Genomic DNA, 20,360 nt, shown 5'->3' with positions numbered 1-20,360 from the left:
CATGGTATATCTCTCCATCTATTTGTATCATCTTTAATTTCTTTCATCAGTGTCTTATAATTTTCTGCATACAGGTCTTTTGTCTCCTTAGGTAGGTTTATTCCTAGATATTTTATTCTTTTTGTTGCAATGGTAAATGGGAGTGTTTTCTTAATTTCACTTTCAGATTTTTCATCATTAGTGTATAGGAATGTAAGAGAATTCTGTGCATTAATTGTGTGTCCTGCTACTTTACCAAATTCACTGATTAGCTCTAGTAGTTTTCTGGTAGCATTTTTAGGATTTTCTATGTATAGTATCATGTCATCTGCAAACAGTGAGAGCTTTACTTCTTTTCCGATTTGGATTCCTTTTATTTCTTTTTCTTCTCTGATTGCTGTGGCTCAAACTTCCAAAACTATGTTGAATAAGAGTGGTGAGAGTGGGCAACCTTGTCTTGTTCCTGATCTTAGTGGAAATGCTTTCACTTTTCACCATTGAGGATGATGTTGGCTGTGGGTTTGTCATATATGGCCTTTATTATGTTGAGGTAAGTTCCCTCTATGCCTAATTTCCCGAGGGTTTTTATCATAAATGGGTGTTCAATTTTGTCAAAAGATTTCTCTGCATCTATTGAGATGATCATATGGTTCTTCTCCTTCAATTTGTTAATATGGTGTATCACATTGATTGATTTGCATATACTGAAGAATCCTTGCATTCCTGGGATAAACCCCACTTGATCATGGTGTATGATCCTTTTAATGTGTTGTTGGATTCTGTTTGCTAGTATTTTGTTGAGGATTTTTGCATCTATGTTCATCAGTGATTTTGGCCTGTAGTTTTCTTTCTTTGTGACATCTTTGTCTGGTTTTGGTATCAGGGTGATGGTGGCCTCGTAGAATGAGTTTCGGAGTGTTCCTCCCCTTGCTAGATTTGGAAGAGTTTGAGAAGGATAGCTCTTCTCTAAATGTTTGATAGAATTCATCCGTGAAGCCATCTGGTCCTCGGCTTTTGTTTGTTGGAAGAGTTTTCATCACAGTCTCAATTTCAGTGCTTGGGATTGATCTGTTCATATTTTCTATTTCTTCCTGGTTCAGTCTAGGAAGGTTGTGCATTTCTAAGAATTTGTCCATTTCTTCCAGATTGTCTCTTTTATTGGCATATAGTTGCTTGTAGTAATCTCTCATGATCCTTTTTATTTCTGCAACATCAGTTGTTACTTCTCCTTTTTCATTTTGTAATTCTATTGATTTGAGTTTCTCCCTTTTTTTCTTGATGACTCTGGCTAATGGTTTATCAATTTTGTTTATCTTCTCCAAGAATCAGCTTTTAGTTTTATTTATCTTTGCTATTGTTTCCTTCATTTCTTTTTCATTTATTTGTGATCTGATCTTTATGATTTCTTTTCTTCTGCTAACTTTGGGGTTTTTTTCTTCTTCTTTCTCTAACTGCTTTAGGTGTAAGGTTAGGTCTTTTATTTGAGATGTTTCTTGTTTCTTGAGGTAGGACTGTATTGCTATAAACTTCCCTCTTAGAACTGCTTTTGCTGCATCCCATACGTTTTTGGGTCATTGTGTTTTCACTGTCGTTTGTTTCTAGATAATTTTTGATTTCCTCTTTGAATTTTTCAGTGATCTCTTGGTTATAAGTAATGTATTGTTTAGCCTCCATGTGTTCGTACTTTTTTTACAGATTTTTTCCTGTAATTGATATCTAGTCTCATAGCATTATGGTCAGAAAAGATACTTGATATGATTTCAATTTTCTTCAATTTACCAAGGCGTTATTTGTGACCCAAGATGTGATCTATCCTGGTGAATGTTCCATGAGCACTTGAGAAGAAAGTGTATTCTGTTGTTTTTGGATGGAATGTCCTATAAATATCAATTAAGTCCATCTTGTTTAATGTATCATTTAAAGCTTGTGTTTCCTTATTTATTTTCATTTTGTTTGATCTGCCCATTGGTGAAAGTGGGGTGTTAAAGTCCCCTACTATGATTGTGTTACTGTCGATTTCCCCTTTTATGGCTGTTAGTATATGCCTTATGTATTGAGGTGCTCCTATGCTGGGTGCATAAATATTTACAATTGTTATATCTTCTTCTTAGATTGATCCCTTGATCATTATGTAGTGTCCTTATTTGTCTCTCATAATTGTCTTTTTTTTTTTTTTTCACGGTACGCGGGCCTCTCACTGTTGTGGCCTCGCCCGTTGCGGAGCACAGGCTCCGGACGCGCAGGCTCAGCGGCCATGGCTCACGGGCCCAGCTGCTCCGCGGCATGTGGGATCTTCCCGGACCGGGGCACGAACCCGTGTCCCCTGCATCGGCAGGCGAACTCTCAACCGCTGCGCCACCAGGGAAGCCCTCATAATTGTCTTTTAAGTCTATTTTTTCTGATATGAGAATTGCTACTCCAGCTTTCTTTTGATTTCCATTTGCATGGAATATCTTTTTCCATCCCCTCACTTTCAGTCTGTATTTGTCCCTAGGTCTGAAGTGGGTCTCTTGTAGACAGCATATATATGGGTCTTGTTTTTGTAACCATTCAGCCAGTCTATGTCTTTTGGCTGGAGCAATTAATCCATTTACATTTAAGGTGATTGTCGATATGTACGTTCCTATTACCATTTTCTTAATTGTTTTGGGTTTGTTATTGTAGGTCTTTTCCTTCTTTTGTGTTTCCTGCCTAGAGAAGTTCCTTTAGCATTTGTTGTAAAGCTGGTTTGGTGGTGCTGAACTTTCTCAGCTTTTGCTTGTCTGTAAAGGTTTTAATTTCTCCGTCAAATCTGAATGAGATCCTTGCTGGGTAGAGTAATCTTGGTTGTAGGTTTTTTCCTTTCATTACTTTAAATATGTCCTGCCAGTCCCTTCTGGCTTGCAGAGCTTCTGCTGAAAGATCAACTGTTAACCTTATAGGGATTCCCTTGTGTGTTATTTGTTGTTTTTCCCTTGCTGCTTTTAATATTTTATCTTTGTATTTAATTTTTGATAGTTTGATTAATATGTGTCTTGGTGTGTTTCTCCTTGGATTTATCCTGTATGGGACTCTCTGTGTTTCCTGGACTTGATTAACTATTTCCTTTCCCATATTAGGGAAGTTTTCAACTACAATCTCTTCAAATATTTTCTCAGTCCCTTTCTTTTTTTTTTTTTTTGCGGTATGCGGGCCTCTCACTGTTGTGGCCTCTCCCGTTGCGGACCACAGGCTCCGGACGCGCAGGCTCAGCGGCCATGGCTCACGGGCCCAGCCGCTCCGCGGCATGTGGGATCTTCCCAGACCGGGGCACGAACCCGTGTCCCCTGCATCCGCAGGCGGACTCTCAACCACTGCGCCACCAGGGAAGCCCTCAGTCCCTTTCTTTTTCTCTTCTTCTTCTGGGACCCTCTATAATTCGAATGTTGGTGCATTTAATGTTGTCCCAGACGTCTCTGAGACTGTCCTCAGTTCTTTTCATTCTTTTTTCTTTATTCTGCTCTGCAGTAGTTATTTCCACTATTTTATCTTCCAGGTCACTTATCCGTTCTTCTGCCTCAGTTATTCTGCTATTGATCCCTTCTAGAGAATTTTTAATTTCATTTATTATGTTGTTCATCACTGTTTGTTTGCTCTTTAGTTCTTTCAGGTCCTTGTTAAACGTTTCTTGTATTTTCTCCATTCTATTTCCAAAATTTTGGATCATCTTTACTATCATTACTCTGAATGCTTTTTCAGGTAGACTGCCTATTTCCTCTTCATTTGTTAGGTCTGGTGGGTTTTTACCTTGCTCCTTCATCTGCTGTGTGTTTGTCTGTCTTCTCATTTTGCTTAACTTACTGTGTTTGGGGTCTCCTTTTCGCAGGCTGCAAGTTCTCAGTTCCCTTTGTTTTTGGTGTCTGCCCCCAGTGGCTAAGGTTGGTTCAGTGGGTTGTGTAGGCTTCCTGGTGTAGGGGACTAGTGCCAGTGTTCTGGTGAATGAGGCTGGATCTTGTCTTTCTGGTGGGCAGGTCCACCAGAGTCTGGTGGTGTGTTTTGGGGTGTCTGTGGCCTTATTATGTTTTTTAGGCAGCCTCTCTGCTAATGGGTGGGGTTGTGTTCCTGTCTTGCTAGTTGTTTGGCATAGGGTGTCCTGCACTGTAGTTTGCTGGTTGTAGAGTGGAGCTGGGTCTTGGCACTGAGCTGGAGATCTCTAGGAGATTTTCACCGTTTGATATTACGTGGAGCTGGGAGGTCTCTTGTGGACCAATATCCTGAACTTGGCTCTCCCACTTCAGAGGCACAGCCCTGATACCTGGCTGGAGCACCAAGAGCCTGTCATCCACATGGCTCAGAATAAAAGGGAGAAAAGAATGAAAGAAAGAAAGAAGAAGATAAAATAAAATAAAAAGTTACTAAAATAAAAAATAATTATTAAAAAAATTTTTTTAATAAAAATAAAAAAAGAAAGAAAGAGAGAGCAACCAAAACAAAAAACAAATCCACCAATGATAAAAAGCGCTAAAAACTATACTAAAAAAAAAAGAAAAGAAAAAACGGACAGACAGAACCCTAGGACAAATGGTAAAAGCAAAGCTATACAGGCAAAGTCACACACAGAAGCATACACATACACACTCACAAAAAGAAAAAAAGGGGGAAAAAATATATATATCATTGCTCCCAAAGTCCACCTCCTCAATTTGGGATGATTCTTTGTCTATTCAGGTATTCCACAGATGCAGCGTACATCAAGTTGACTGTGGAGATTTAATTCGCTGCTCCTGAGGCTGATGGGAGAGATTTCCCTTTCTCCTCTTTGTTCGCACACCTCCTGGGGTTCAGCTTTGGATTTGGCCCCGCCTCTGCATGTAGGTTTCCTGAAGGCATCTGTTCCCTGCCCTGACAGGACGGGGTTAAAGGAGCAGCTGATTCGGGGGCTCTGGCTCACTCAGGCCGGGGGGAGGAAGGGTACAGATGCGGGGTGAGCCTGCGGTGGCAGAGGCCAGCGTGACATTGCACCGCCTGAGGCGTCCCGTGTGTTCTCCTGGGGAAGTTGTCCCTGGATCACGGGACCCTGGCAGTGGCGGGCCACACAGGCTCCCAGGAGGGGAGGTGTGGAGAGTGACCTGTGCTCGCACACATGCTTCTTGGTGGCGGCAGCAGCAGCCTTAGTGTCTCATGCCCGTCTCTGGGGTCCACGCTGATAGCCACGGCTCACGCCTGTCTCTGGAGCTCCTTTAAGCGGCGCTCTTAATCCCCTCTACTCGCACACCAGGAAACAAAGAGGGAAGAAAACGTCTCTTGCGTCTTCTGCAGCTCTAGACCTTTTCCCAGACTCCCTCCCGGCTAGCCATGGTGCACTAGCCCCCTTCAGGCTGTGTTCACGCCGCCAGCACCAGTCCTCTCCCTGTGATCTGACTGAAGCCCGAGCCTCAGCTCCCAGCCCCCACCCACCCCACTGGGTGAGCAGACAAACCTCTTGGGCTGGTGAGTGCTGGTCGGCACGGCTCCTCTGTGCGGGAACCTCTCCGCTTTGCCCTCCTCACCGTTGCTGTGCTCTCCTCTGTGGCTCCGAAGCTTCCCCCCTCCGCCACCCGCAGTCTCCACCAGCGAAGGGGCTTCCTAGTGTGTGGAAACCTTTCCTCCTTCACGGATCCCTCCCACTGGTGCAGGTCCCGTCCCTATTCTTTTGTCTCTGTTTTTTCTTTTCTCTTTTGCCCTACCCAGGTACGTGGGGAGTTTCTTGCCTTTTGGGAGGTCTGAGGTCTTCTGTCAGCATTCAGTAGGTGTTCTGTAGGAGTTGTTCCACATGTAGATGTATTTCTGATGTGTTTGTGGGGAGGAAGGTGATCTCCACGTCTTACTCTTCCTCCATGTTGAAGCTCCTCTCCCCTTCTTCATCTCTTAAGGGGTCATGATGACCCACCACTTTGTACTTGCACATCTGGATTGTGTCAACTGTCAGTAATGCATCATTTCAGGTACAGCCCTCTGTCTTGAAAAAACTTATATAACCGTGCTTTGACTTCTAATGGGTGGAATGGTTCTCAGAGCTTTCTGAGATGCTGTTTCCAGGTTATAATCCTCAATTTGACTCGAATAAAATTTTCCATTTCTTTCTTAGATTGACTGATTTCTTTTTAATTAATTAATTAATTAATTAATTAATTTTTGGCTGCATTGGGTCTTCGCTGCTGTGAGCAGGCTTTCTCTAGTTGCGGCGAGTGGGGGCTACTCTTTGTTGCAGTGCATGGGCTTCTCATTGCAGTGGCTTCTCTTGTTGAGGAGCACAGGCTCTAGGCACACGGGCTTCAGTAGTTGCAGCACAGGGCTCAGTAGTTGTGGCACGCAGGCTCAGTAGTTGTGGCTCACAGGCTCTAGAGCGCAGGCTCAGTAGTTGTGGCGCATGGTCTTAGTTGCTCCACGGCATGTGGTATCTTCCCAGACCAGGGCTCGAACCTGTGTTCCCCTGCATTGGCAGGCAGATTCTTAACCACTGAGCCACCAGGGAAGTCCCTCAACTGATTAATTTCTGTCAACACAATGTACATTACAGTGCCTGTGGCAGACGCCCGGCTGCCTACCCAATGGCCAGCTCCCTGCCTGTCTCACCTACTGGCAGAGTTCTCCACCTGCTCAGGGACTGAGACAGGGAGATGCTCATTTTCCCAGCTTTGCTTTCAGCGAAACCATGGCTATGTGACCTCATCTGGGGTCAATGGGACCTAAGGGAAGTCCACAGGGGGGCTTTAGGCAAAGATTTTTCTTTTTGATTAAAAAAATAATGTGTGAGTAAAAACCTCTCTTCTTCCCACTTGGACACTGTCTTGTAAAGAGGAAGTGCTAACAGCTCTGGAAGCCACTGATGTGATTAAGCTATTGAATACCTGAGTCCCCAACTTTTTGTTACGTACATCAACTCCTATTGGTTAAGTCACTTTGAGTGAGATAATATGTTACTTACAGCAAAAAGCGTTCCTAATATAATGTTTAATACTCAATAATTTTACTAGAGTCCATTTCTACACCAAATCAGAAATGGAGATGTCCTGAAAATCCAATATAAGAATTATGGCCAATTCAGATTGCCTTAATTAGCAAAGATTAGGGATTTTACAAAGCAGATCTCAAAGGAGAAGACGTCCTTGACAATGATCAACAATAACCAAAGCCAGCTGCAGTGCCCTGTGAAGAAGACGGCCAGTAGTACATCAGAACTGGGGGTGGTACCTCCTTGAGGCCACCCTAACTGTATTCCAGCAACAGAAACCGAGAACATATATGTGTTTAGCTCATCCAGATTTACACGCCAGCTGTGCCTATGGCTCCACACAAAGAGGCAGCATTAAACTGGAGTACCATCTTGGGAAACCTCCTTGGAGGAGGCCAAGAGGGTGATGACGCTGTGGGATCACGTACAGGCACCTTGGAGACGCTGGTGAATAATGTCACTGGTGCAACCCAGTACTCAATAAGTAAGGACTGTACTTGAATTCAGAACAAGACTAAACCTAGCACCAACTGGGCAGCTCTGGGCTGGTGAAACTATAGTGTACTGGGGCCTGGGCATTAATGCTTTCAGGCTTCCAGGGAGTCCCATTGGGAAAGTGAACTATGACCCTAGGTTTCACCTCTGAGCCCAGGTCTCTCCCTCCAGCAGAGCTCACCCCTCCGCTAAGCCTCCATGGAGCCGCTCGACACGACCCTTGCATTTCAGCTGCTTGATGGGGCTCCGTCCCCTCACCAGACCCAGACACCTTGAGGACAAAGGTATCTTGCTCGTTGCCGTCCCTAAGGAGGCTGATGTGGAACCCTTGATCAAGTAGACGCTAAAGGCTTTTTTGAACACGCAAACGTTCCCAGACACATTCAGTTCAACAGGGGGTAACTCTTTTATGTTTACTTTCAGGTCTAATTGCTTATCACAAGTCAAGTGGTCCTTAGGTCACTAAAGGTAGTGTCTGCACGGTAGCTGTCTGCCAGGCGCTGTGCCAACCACGTTATCCATCTATCGTCTGTTGTCACTTTGCAAGGTGAGTGGTGTTCTGTCCCTCCCACCCGTACCTCTCTCTGCAGCCCTTATCTCGCGAGACTGTCCTGTTTACTCGAGAGCAACTGTCCCCCTCTAGACTGTGAGGTTGGGAGGGTAAGTGCAATGTCACGTCTTGCTCACCCCAGGCTCTGCAGCGTTTAGCACATGTCTGGCATCTAGTCAGCCCTCAATCCACAGCTTTGGGATAAATAAAGGAATTATACTATGAAAGGGGAAAAAAAAGTTCCTCCTGTTTGAAAAGATAAAGGCAGTAACAGAATAATAATGACACGTACGTCCAGGGGGAGGCAAACAGGCTTTTTCCGTTTGGCTTTTTGTTTTCACCTGTATCAGGCTTTCCCAGAAGCCTTGAGCATCCCAAGAACACCTGGAGGTTAATGTGCTGTAATCCTCAGAGGTGCGGAGGTGCTTGACTTTGTGGGATGGAAAGTCCTCAAGGAAGGAGAGAGCGAGAACAAAGGCAAACCCCCAGTTTCGCTTATCGTGCAGCACAGAAGCCAACCTGGCTGGAACGAAACTCAGAAATCAAACGATCTGCAGCTGCCTTTCCCGCCTGCCTGGTTCACAGCAGGTGTGGTGGGAAGGACCTGACGTGAACGAGAGACAATCCCTTCGGCCTCAGAACTGGTCCCTATGTCCCCACACCTGGAATGGTAACCGCTAGGGCGGAGGCTTCTGATCAGCCCATGTCACTGCAGCTGCCATTCCCATTTCTGTGCGTGGCTCAAACATCTCATCCGTCTCTACTTGATGAATCCCTCCCTCTCGCACAGCTACACACTAAGTATGCATAGATGGAACCGTAGGTAATAGCAAACTTGAGGGCCTGAAGAGTAAACCACCTTAGGACAGAGATGAAAAGGGCTGAAGCACCCGAAGCCTGAGGTGCAAAAACGTGACCATCCTCCAAACCACCTGCGGCCCCATGCAGCCCGCCAGACCCTGTGATCTACTATTAATACGAAAAATCATGGGCTTTCCCTGCACTGCATATATAAATATGCTCCCCTAGAATAAACCTTGAAAACACCTGCCCAGGCTACACAATAACCTTTTGAGGGTGGGGGAACCTCCAACACTGAAGGAGTCTTCCTGGGGTACCGCCTTTACTCTAAGTCAAGACAGCCTCCTGTGGTCCCAAGGAAAGGGGACTTATTCTAGAAGGAAAAAACTTTGCTGAAACAAAGCAACTTTCTTTACAAAGGAGACCTAATTAGTTGTGCTGGGCAAATGGAATATTGCACTGTAGCCAGTGTTTCTGGTGGCGAAACTCAGAGGCTGAAATAAACTCCCACGTAGAGGACTGATTCCAGCTGTACTTACGCTAACAGTGCTTTTCAAAGGGAAAGACCTAAGGGTTCAGAGAGTAAGTGTATTGATGTATTATTTCATGCCGATTTAGCGGCTGTAATATTTGCATAAGGAAAAAAAATAAGTAGGTTGTTTTAAGGCCTAACATGCCTTTATCAACACTACAGTAGGATATTAAGACAGTGGACGTCAAACTGGTTTGGAAGTTGGGGTATTGGGGAAATAAGAGAAAACATTTGCAAAGGTATAAAGTAGGAATTAATCACTACGTCATGTGGAAGGGACAGAAAGTCAGACCCACCACGACAACTGTGTATTAACACACACACAGAGAGAGAGAGAGAAAGAGAGAGAGAGAGAGAGAGAGAGAGAGAGAGAGAGAGAGAGAGAGAGAGAGAGAGAGAGAGAGAGAGAGAGAGAGAGAAACTGAGCAAGACCAGTTAGTAAACAGGGTTTTGCTTTGGTTTTTTTCCATTCTGTTTGTTGCTATTTAGTCATTTCGTCTCTGGCTAGTGTCTGCTGGCAGCCAAGCATTAGCTGGCAGAGGCCAGAAGTGAGAAACATTTGTGGAAGAAAAATTGAAATTGGGAAAGTTCTGGACATCAATTTTACTTTTGCTCTGAAAACTGGTCAAAGGCTGCCTTTTCTTACTTTGATGCCAGAACACACCTCAGCACCCACCTTGGGACCTGGGAGTAGAGTGTGGAAACCACGGTGTTTGGAGATACAAACTATTTTTAATAACTTGCATTCAATCCAGTCAAGGGACAGCACTTCTGGCCAGGATCCTTTGTGCAAAACATACACCCAGACCTCTCCCACAAGACAAGTGGTGAGAGCCCAGCAACACCGGGCAGCAGGTGACCTAGCTGAGTTCCTCTGCAGTCAGAAGTGCCACAGTTCCCAAGCGTCCCAGGGCAGGCTCTGGGGACCCTGCCACTGCTCAAACAAGGGCTTCTGAGGAAGCGTCCCTGAAACTCTTCTGTGGCCAGAGCAGTCATGGCCAACAGGCCCTGCTTTAACAACTTTCCAAAGCAAACTTGTGCACAGCTTGGCTCTGGGTTTTGCAGGGCTCTGATGTGAGTACTGCAGGGGGCCTGGAACAGATGGACAGAAAAACCCTGGCTTGGAGGCAGGGGGGCCCTTGGCCCATGGCCTCAGGGATGCAGGGGGCCATCCACAAAGGCAAGTTCTTGGTCAGGCTGGGCCCTTCCAAGGCAACTGCCCCATCCGCTTCTCGGATTTTTAAATCTGGACTCTGCCCACATTCACAGAATCTGTGCAAACCGGCACCTTGTCAGAAAATGCTTTGGGGGCTGAGAGTCATGTTACTGAATGAGCTGCTTCTCTGTGTCTTTGTTTTCTCATCTATAAAATGGGGATAATAAGCATTTGTTACCTCACTGGGTTGTTGTGAGGATTGAATGAGCTATTTTATGTAACATACACAGACCATTGAGAGGTGGCGTTTCCCAAATATTATTCATTCCCATAGCGCTGTCCTAAACTTCTTGCTGTTTTCATTATCATACATTTAGTATTTTTCTTTAAGCTGACTCACTTTCTTTCTGCTTAAATTTATTTTAAAAGGAAACTGTACATCACTGTGGTAAATGGAAAAATAGTAGAAGGCAGATGTAAAAACAAATACAATGGAAGAAAACAATGTAGTTAACAGAGCTGGAGTCTGTTGCCTGCCAAAGGCGTGGATCCTGGGCCTTCCTCTGTCTTTGCTAAGATGCATGATTAGAGGGCGTTAAAGGCCTAATGGCCACGTGGAGACTTTCTCTTTCAGGTCATTGTCAGTGATGGAAGAGCTGAAAAGCGAGTGGCCTTCTCCCCGCAGAACTATTTATTGGACGTCCAATCTCTGTCTCTCTAAAACCTCACTAAGCACACAGATCATCTTGCTTTCCGCCACTCTGGGAGAGACTGTTCTACATCATCACCATCCAACAGAGCTTCCTGAGATGATGGAAATGTGCTGTATCCACGTTGTCCAATACGGCAGCCACCAGCCACGTGTGGCTAAGAAGTACTTGAAATGTGGCTGGTGTGCCTGAGGAACTAGAGTTTAATTTCTTCCCATTTTGATTAAGTTAAATTTAAATGATGCCACCAATCGTGGCACAGTGGTTAAGAATCCTCCTGCCAATGCAGGGGACACAGGTTTGAGCCCTGGTCCAGGAAGATCCCACATGCCGCAGAGCAACTAAGCCCGTGCGCCACAACTACTGAAGCCCGTGCACCTAGAGTCCATATTCCACAACAAAGAGTATCTCCTGCTTGCAGCAACTAGAGAAAGCCCACGTGCAGCAGCAAAGACCCAACACACCCAAAAAAAAAAAAAAAAAAACATTTAAATGACCACACGTGGCTAGTGGCTGTCGGACTGGACAGTGCAGATCTACTGAGAAAGCTACATGTGCTGATCCTTTTGTCTGGGCTCTTCAAATGAACTATGGTTCATTTTGAGGTTATGCCCTTGGCTTCCTTGGAGGGAGATCTTAAGGAAACCTGACACTGATTTGTCCTAGGGATGTAACAGGGCATCGTCTACCACATTCTTTATTATTGCTTCATCTAAAGTTCTGTGAGGACATTTCTTTTAGAACTCCCTTTGAGGAACTGATATATTTTCTTCTCATTAGCAATGGAATTATCCAAAATAGCCACATTTCCATTTTCACACTGGTTGCCAGGAAGCTCAAAGGAAACTTACAAACCAATGAGAGCAACCACATAGGATCTCATATATATGTATGTATGTATATATGTGATTTCCACTGTTCCCTTAATGGAAACACTCTTAGTTTACATCTTCTCTGACTCTTGATATTTTATTTCTTACTTCTATTTTATCACTCTTTTCTGAGTTTCTCTAGAAATTATCTCAAATCTTTTGTGGAATTATATAAAATGCATTTTTTAACGAATAAAAATAATGTCCAACAGTAGCAGTATTTTACAGTTTATCATTTATCATTTATCATTTAAAAAACAACAAAACCCAAAAAAATCACACTGTAATGAAGACTTTCTAAAATGCTTCCAAACACATGCTCAGAGTTTGCTCTTAGGTACCAACCAGAAGCGTTGTTAGCTAAAAGGAGAAAAACAGTTGCATTCAACACACTCCAAGATCAGGAGAGATTTCAGACAGCCCACAGTGTGGGACGCAGCTGCTCTACGTGATGTGGGAGCTGTCAGCCTCATGGCTCCATGAAATCCAGGCCTTATCCTCCACGCACTGGCTGGACCACACCCAGGAAAGCTCTGGAAATGGTCAAGGATGGGGAGAGTGTGGCTCGAATCCCACGGTGGCCACTGTGGAAACAATCTCCCAGGCAACTGCATATTTGCTGTGTCCATCTCATTCCTTAACTGGCTTTCAGGAGCTAAAAACGGCCCTTGCTTCCTGGGGTGAGGGGAGGGAGAGGAGTGAAAAATGAAAGGTCAAGGAAACCTCTCAAGCGATCTCGCATTTTAATTTTGCTCTAAAATAAAGCTGTCTGCTTCACTTTTTTCATTCTCCAGGCAACACCTCCCAGCTTTCTGATGACCGCAAAGCAGAACTTGAAGGATGCTCAAATAAGAGATTGGGGGGGGGGGCGGGGGTTTGGTTTGGGATAAAAGGAGAAAAGGATATTCGGAAATCTGTCATATCTAATTCTCTTTTCAAGCCAGAGCTGAGAGCATCAGGAACACTCAGATTCTCTTCTTAAAGTGCTACTGTCGCCCAGCTGAACAAGTAAACTAGGATAACTTTCCAGTGCAAACTTCCTTGCCAAACTCTAGCTCATTTGTCCGTAAGATTTCAGGTAAGAGGCGTGTATCATGCTTAAGCCCATTATATAACCCATGCCCACTGCCAGTCCTGCCATCAAAGACTAAACACGGCGATCATTTTGGAAGATGAGAAACGAATACCAAGTGCCTACTGGACACCATGTATTTCTAATCCCAATAACAACAGCTTTGCAAAGTAAGCATTATTATTATTTCTGTTTTACAGATAAGGAAACTGAGATTTACCTAAGGCCACAAAACTGAAACCAGGGCTTCTAGCCTCAGGTTCAAGGTCCTTTTTGCACCACCCCAGTCTCTGGGGAAACTATCCTAATAGCTGAGAAGACTTCTTCAATGGTCAATTCCCCACTAAGAGAAATGGCAACAGAACTCAAGGCTCTTCACGGAGCTCATGGGGAATCAGAACAAAGTGTAGTGAAAGCTGTTGTGATAATTCAACAGCAGAAGCAGAAGTGGCTAAGAGTCAAAGCTGAAAACAAAACAGTCCCAGGACAAGTGAACGCCAACAGCTGCAGATCAGGTAAGAAACAAGAAAGCAAAGAAGAGGGTAGGTAGGCAGGGCTGGAAGAGGCATCAGAAAATCAGAGAAAAGATGGACAACTGGGGTCCCAACTGTTGGGGCAAAATCACCTCCAAAACAAAGGTCCCCTGGTTTCAGACACTCAATCCTCAGCCGGGGAGGGGGTGATCAGCTCTACCTCAAGCAAGCAGAGGGCACATCTGCAGTGTCCACTTGCCAAGTGGCTGTTGCCCCTTCTTTGGCAAAGAGTGGCCCGGTTTTCATCTGCGGGGCCCCCTCACCCCTCTCTCAGTCACATGGTCAGATGAGGGCAACTCCAACCCCAGTGCCAGTGGGGGTCACATGATTCGAAGCTGGCCCATCACAGGAGTCCATCTCCCAACACTGGGGTTTAGGGATGGGCTTGGGATCCAAGACAGACTCCTGAGAGATGCCCGGACAGGCTGAGAGTCTGGTGCTGCTGGGAGCTGCCTGGTCCACCCACAGAGGGCGCCAGCCTGAAAAGGACGCCCAAGCAGAGGAAACCAGGGGAAATGGGAGCAGATGTCTGACCACAGGTCCAGGCAGGTCTGAGGCCAGACCCACGCCTGGACGTTTCAGTTGCAACACGAGCCAACGAATCCCATTTCTGCTCAAGCAGTCCGAGCTGAGCGGTCATGGCCACGCTAGGAGGCCCGACAGCACGAGAAAGCTCCACCCTGCCTCCTTCTGTCTGACGGAAGGATCATTTCCTCGGGGAGGCTGGGCAGGTGGATGCTGGCATCTGGAGGCTGTGGCTTCTCCGTATGGCACTCCATCGCCAAGACGCAAAAGCACCAGAGAGTAACAAACAAGTGTGTCCCCACCCCAGCGGTGACATCTAACTGAAAACCAGGTGATTACCTGATACACGTGGAACGCATTGGCGGCCTTGCCCCGGAGAAACACTGACGGGATCCAGACGTTGATCAGCGCTCGGTTTGATCTGAACAAAAGAAAGATGCAGAGTGGTCATTTCAATTTGCCAGAAAAAGGGAGGAAGCTATTTTCTCCCCTAAGAGGCACACGATGTACGGCAACATCTATTGCGCTTAACTGTAAGCTAAAGCATCAGCTTCCATCTCATTACCTGGTCCCCCAAGATTATCTTTCAGGGACTTAGTTTAAAAAATATATATTAAATTTATATATGCAGTTTGTATTCTGGAATGAGAAAGAGCTGCCCTTCAGTCCTTACTAACTGAGTGACCATGGCCCATAGTTTATCTGAACCTCAGTTTGCTCATCTGAAGAGGGGCACGATCACCGGAAGCCCCCACGAGGCGGGGGAGGGTCAAGAGCACGCCCACAGGGCTTCTGGAGCGTGTGGAGGCGGCACGCTGCCTCCTCACCGTGCCCACTTTAGACCCTGAGCCCCACTTTAAGGTCAGGCTCCACGAAGAGCTCAGGAGACCAACACTCACGCGATGCAAGAGACAGCTCTTTGGGGTGGGGAGAGGGGATTCCAGGAAGCCAGGCACCAATAACCGCTCTTGCAACTTTTCCAAAAGCACTGTGTGTGGCTCGAATAGAGCAGAATCACTTGCTGAGCACAGACACTGCACGGCTCCGTGCTGTCACCTAGATTATCTCGGCTGATCCTCGCGGCTATTTGAGAGAACTTCAAGGGTTCTTTCAGTTATGTGACAGTCCCGCCTTGCGAGATGACTTGAACCTAACTCTGAGTCACTGGGCGCACACACCCACCACCACCACTCTTCCACCAGCTGCATCTACACCAAGTGAAGCTGATAAGTTAACTGTCACTGAAACTTCCAGATCAATCATTAACAGCTCTCACAGCAGTGCTGTGCAATTCTGGAAGGGCTGGGAGGTCCTGGCCCCTGTTTCTGCTAGGAGTTGCTCCAGGGCTAAGCGCTTTTCCTGGAGCTCTCCTTATCTCTGAAGAGCAGCTCTTAAAAATTCGCCAGCCTCCTGTGCTTAGAACACAGTTTGAGACACTGATGATGGAAGAGTCCATGACTCAACAGCCTCACAATCTCCACAGTAAAGAGCATTTCATTTTCACAAAGAAATGCTTCTCTCCTGAAGCAGCATTTCTTCTAAGCTTTGAGCCCAGGTGCTGACCGCCTTCATGCGGCAAAATACACCCTATTGATCACCTCCCCAGGGCTCCAAGTACAAGCTGCCATCCTGAGGCACCAAACTGATTTGGATATCTAATGACACCCCTCCTGGAAAGGTCCCCAAAACTGTGCTAGTGACTAGAGTGCTCCCCTTTCATTTCTGTCGGGAGTGGGAGGGGTGTAGAAGTGTAACTGACACTCTGGTTTTCATTAACCTCCCAGGATTGGTGAGGGCTGGACCACCTCCCAGGGCTCCAGGAGGTCCCCCAGGTCCCCCCAAACATGCTCTCCCTTTCAGAGCACATAGCTCGCTGTATTAGAATTGATTGTCCTCTCTCTCCTAGACGCAGAAGTGTGAGTTAAGGGAATAAAATAATGATCCCGAGTATGGAAGACCAAATAAGCTGGAGGAGTCAAATCTACCAGGGCAGTTGGTATGAAGGGAGGGCCGGGGGAGGCTGGGGGTGGAGCTGAGGTCAGCCAGGGCCTTCTCTGCAAGAGAAGAGGGAGAGGGAAATGGTGCTTCCCTCTGGCTCTAGTGGAGATGATCAACCTGCGGGGGAGGAGAAGAGATGAGGTGGCTGGACCCGGCAGAGGTTGCCTGAGAGCAGGGACCGTGGCTGATTCATCCCCTCCACCGATGACCTGGCACGACCCCTCCCCGCAGCAGGCACGTGATAAATTCTTGCTTTATGAATGAGTTCCTTGCGCCTCACGAGTGGCTCATCTCTGGGGTCCCCTCTGCGCTTTCACCTCTCTCCCCAGCTGGTCCCCCCTTTCCCTCCGCCAGGCCACCATCCCATGATCCTCTTCACTATGTACTCCCCTCCACCCCGCCCCCCAAAGGCCCATGCGAAGCAAACTCGTCTTTGATTTTCATCCTTCACCTCTAAACTTCCACGACCCCCCTCACCAATCTAACAGGCACCTCCACCTCTACCGCCGCTACCAAGCACTGCGGGGCCTCTTGATCCCCTCCATGCTTTTCAAAACCCCACTCTTGTGATCTGCGCCTTATGAATGAGGAAACTCAGGCTCAGAGAGGTTAAGTGGCTCGCCCAAGGTCACACCAGCATGAGTCCTGCAGTTAAGATTTCAACTTGGCTCAGCCTGGCTCTAACAAAATGCTCTTCCGATGCCCCGCCCTCTCTCCTGGGGAAGCTGAACCTTCCTCTACTCAGCACAACTAGGGAGGTTCTGCTTGTCCTTAACTCAGGACTCACTCCTCTCTTCCCCAGCCCCAGGGGATTACAGGTCCAAAAGGTGAGGCAACTTGATCAGAAAGAGTCCGTCTGAAGACCAACTAAATTCCTTAGGGGTTAACAGCAGAGGCGCCGGACAGAATTCAATCCAATCAAAAATCAGACCAAGGTACTGAACCACTGTCATTTCCAATAGCCCAGGAGTTGCAAACTCAAAATTTGAACGGGAGACACCCAGACAGTGGAATGAGTGGAGTTGGCCACAGTCAGACAAAAGGGAGAAGTGGGGACTGCGGCAAGCTGGCAAGCACGCGCCCTGGATGGAAGAAGCAGCTGCTGCTCAGCTCTAGCGGATGGTGGCCTTGCTGGGATTTCTTCTTTTAAAGAAAATGGAGAAATTTAAATTTTCATGAGATACCTTCCAACTCTTAAATGTCAACCAAAAAAAAAAAATTGTTTTTCAATACCCAAAGAGGGAGCTAAAAACACATCTGAAGGCCAGACTCAGGCTGCGGGCAAACAACTCCCCACCTCTACAATAACCAAATCCGTCACGCAGATTTCAGCAGTGCTTGCTGGTTCCCTCTATGGTCTCCTGGGACGCAAGCCAAGTAACAGAGTCTTGCTTCTAAAGGGCCCCTCATGAGCACATGCTGTGGACTTACGTTTCAAAATCCGACAAACTCTGGTCTTCGGATGTTTGACTCAAATCTCCAGGCACCTGCCATAGGGAGAGGGGGAAGGGGAGAGAGAAAATGCAGCATGGTTACCATGGTTTGCATAATCACAGGAAATTCTGCTTCTCAATGACCCCTGAGCATTTCCTGTTCAGAATGAGGTGAAGAAGCAGTTACTGGAAAACAATAAGAGATTTTACGGAAGGATGGTTAAAGACGGAGTTACAGTAATAAAACTATGCCACCATGAAAGACCTCAATTACCTTCACAGAAAAAAAGGACTGTTAATCCTACCGAGATCATCATGGGTGTGTAAAAGCATGTAATTTTGGAGCTACAGAGGCCTAATTAGGGGCTGAGAGGCAAGGTATCAAATGTGCAAAGGCAAAAATACGCATCATCACGCACAGACACACGTGGTGTGTAAACACAAAGGGAAATGTCTGTCCCCCAAATGGCTCTATCCTTTCCCCTCACATGTGTGAGAAATTTAAGGCAGCCGAACATGACTTTCTCTTCTGACTCAGAAGGGACCCATGAGAACAGGATTGGGTGCAGGAAACTATAACGCCTGGTGGGATGGCAATTCTCATCCAGAGCAGACAGCGAATGGCCAGCACTTGTAGATGCTCAATAAATCGTGATGTTATCGGACCCTGGGAATGAGCTTCCTTTTGTAATAGGATCGAATTTGAACTGGAGAGAACTTAAGACTGTGGATCAAAACTAAGAAGAACCAAGAGGGATAGAGAAGGGTGCGGGGTGACGAGGGAAAGTTTCACACTGTGCACCTGTCAGGGCATTCTCCTTATCCTCAACCTTCATCAATCGTGATAAGGATCTGGGGGGTGGGCAATGCTCCCTGCCCCCCAGATGAGGGAACTGAGGATCACAGGGGCTGAACTCGTCCAAGGCCACACATGTAGGAAAGGGATACGAATCCAGGTCTGTCCAGGCTTTTCTGCAACAAACCCTTAGCAAACAGAGGAAAAGCCAGCTCAAGGGTGATAGGAGAAGGTGAGACTTGGCAAAGTCTTGCCTGTACAGAGGATAAGAAGACACTAGAAGGTAGTCCGTAGAGAAAGAGCAGGCTCCTTTTGGAGGCAGGAGGACGCAGTGGTTATGCAGCCTGGGCTCTGGGACCACACGGCTCAGGATCCAATCCTGAGCTCCTGTGTGGCCGCGAGCGTCACTTGACTTCTCTGCATCACACTGTCCTTGTCTGTAAAATGGGTACGTATAATACTAATACGCACAGGGTTGTTCTTAGAACAAGAGGAGTTGATACGTGTAGAGCATGTGGAACAGTGCCAGGCAGGTAGAAGGGTCTCCTTGACTGACCTGTGCGCTATAATAATATGACAACTATTGAGAAGCTGTCTGTTATCCTTGACACCATACACGAATCTGCCCACCACCTGGGGGTGTCTCACCCCATACATGGCAGCCCTGAGGGAGAATGGCCTAAGCTGAGCCCTTTCCAGGTCCCTGGAACTAAGCAATTCAATTGGGCTCCAGGCTGCAGCCTTTGTTAAGGAGCTGCTGTTGAGAGATTCTTTCAAGCCCAACAAGGAGAAACCCGCCTAACCGCTTGAGAGAACATCAGTTTCAAAAGATCAGGAACTCCCTGGGCTGGGGGTCGGGGTGGCCCTGCTGTTAGAGGGACTGTTATTTTCCTCTGGGCGGCTGTGGTGAGAGCTGGTACAACCTATCAGGGGAAGCCACGAGGCTGTGTGTACTGAGATCCCTAAAGACACCTACATCCTTTGACCCAGAAATCACAGTCCTCTGTTATCCAGAGGAAACAAAGACGCCAACCAAAAGGATCTAAAGGATCTAAAGGTCCAACTAGAGAGGAATGATTCAAGAAATTATGACATGTCCGTTTGAGATGCCTGGTTTAAAAAGAAACGAGTTACACACACACACACACTCATGAAGGTACGAGCACAAAAATAATTCTGGAAAAGGATCTAAGAAAATAACAGTGGCTATCGTTGATAATAGATTATGAGTGGGACTGGGGAGAGAAATGATACTTATTTTTCATTTGCTATCGTTCTGGAAGATTAAAAAAATTTATCTTTTGAGTGAATTGCTTTAAAAGAATTTAAATGTGCTTTTGAAGAATGAGATAGCATTCCACGTGCAGTTATGAAAACACCTCCAAGATGGATCATCACGTGAAAGCAAAGTAGGGTAGAGACGGTGGGTCTCATACACCACCTTGGGTGAGAAAACAGAGAATGAAGAATATCAGGTTGTATTTGTTTGTTTTTGCATCAAGAAGGTAGAGAAGTGAAGTTCAAGGCACCAATCAAAGGGGCACCAGCCTGTGGGCGCCAGGGGCGGGGGTGGGGCCCAGGCAGCGGGGGGTGGGGGGGGTGGGGGGTGGGGGGGGTGGGGGGTGGGGGGGGGTGGGGGGGGGGAGGAGGCTATTTAGTCAACACTCTTTTGTATAGTTCGAGTTTCGAAATAATCTAATGTTAACAATTAAAAATGTAAATTAGAATGCATTATCCCACCAAAAGAGTGCTTTTGATAAATTTCTAATGGCATAGAAAAAAAAGCTCCTGGTCTCTGTTTAGTAAAAAGCCGCTATGGGGAATTCCCCGGTGGTCCAGTGGGGAAGGGTGACCAGAAGCAAAAGATAAGGTGAGGTTTTTAAGGACAGATGTCACTCTACAATGATATTAACAAAGAGCTTCTGAAAATAATCAATTTTTAAAAGAAAGTTTCTT

At 46.4% G+C, this 20,360-nt stretch overlaps 1 protein-coding gene across 1 annotated transcript in view; it reads right to left on the bottom strand.

Annotated features, from left to right (window-relative positions):
* Positions 1–20,360, bottom strand: part of SNX29 (sorting nexin 29) — a 548,807-nt gene that overhangs the window by 159,259 nt on the left and 369,188 nt on the right. Inside the window, exons 17-18 of the mRNA XM_060031763.1 lie at positions 17,607–17,662; positions 14,517–14,598 (exon numbers count right to left, since the gene is read on the bottom strand). Of these exons, the coding sequence (XP_059887746.1) occupies positions 14,517–14,598; positions 17,607–17,662 (138 nt within the window). The remainder of the gene's footprint in view (positions 1–14,516; positions 14,599–17,606; positions 17,663–20,360) is intronic.

Source organism: Delphinus delphis, chromosome 15 (genome assembly GCF_949987515.2).
Source record: "Delphinus delphis chromosome 15, mDelDel1.2, whole genome shotgun sequence".
Lineage (NCBI taxonomy): Eukaryota > Metazoa > Chordata > Mammalia > Artiodactyla > Delphinidae > Delphinus > Delphinus delphis.
Note: the sequence above shows the minus strand (reverse complement) of the source record. Positions and strands in the feature narration are given on the sequence as shown.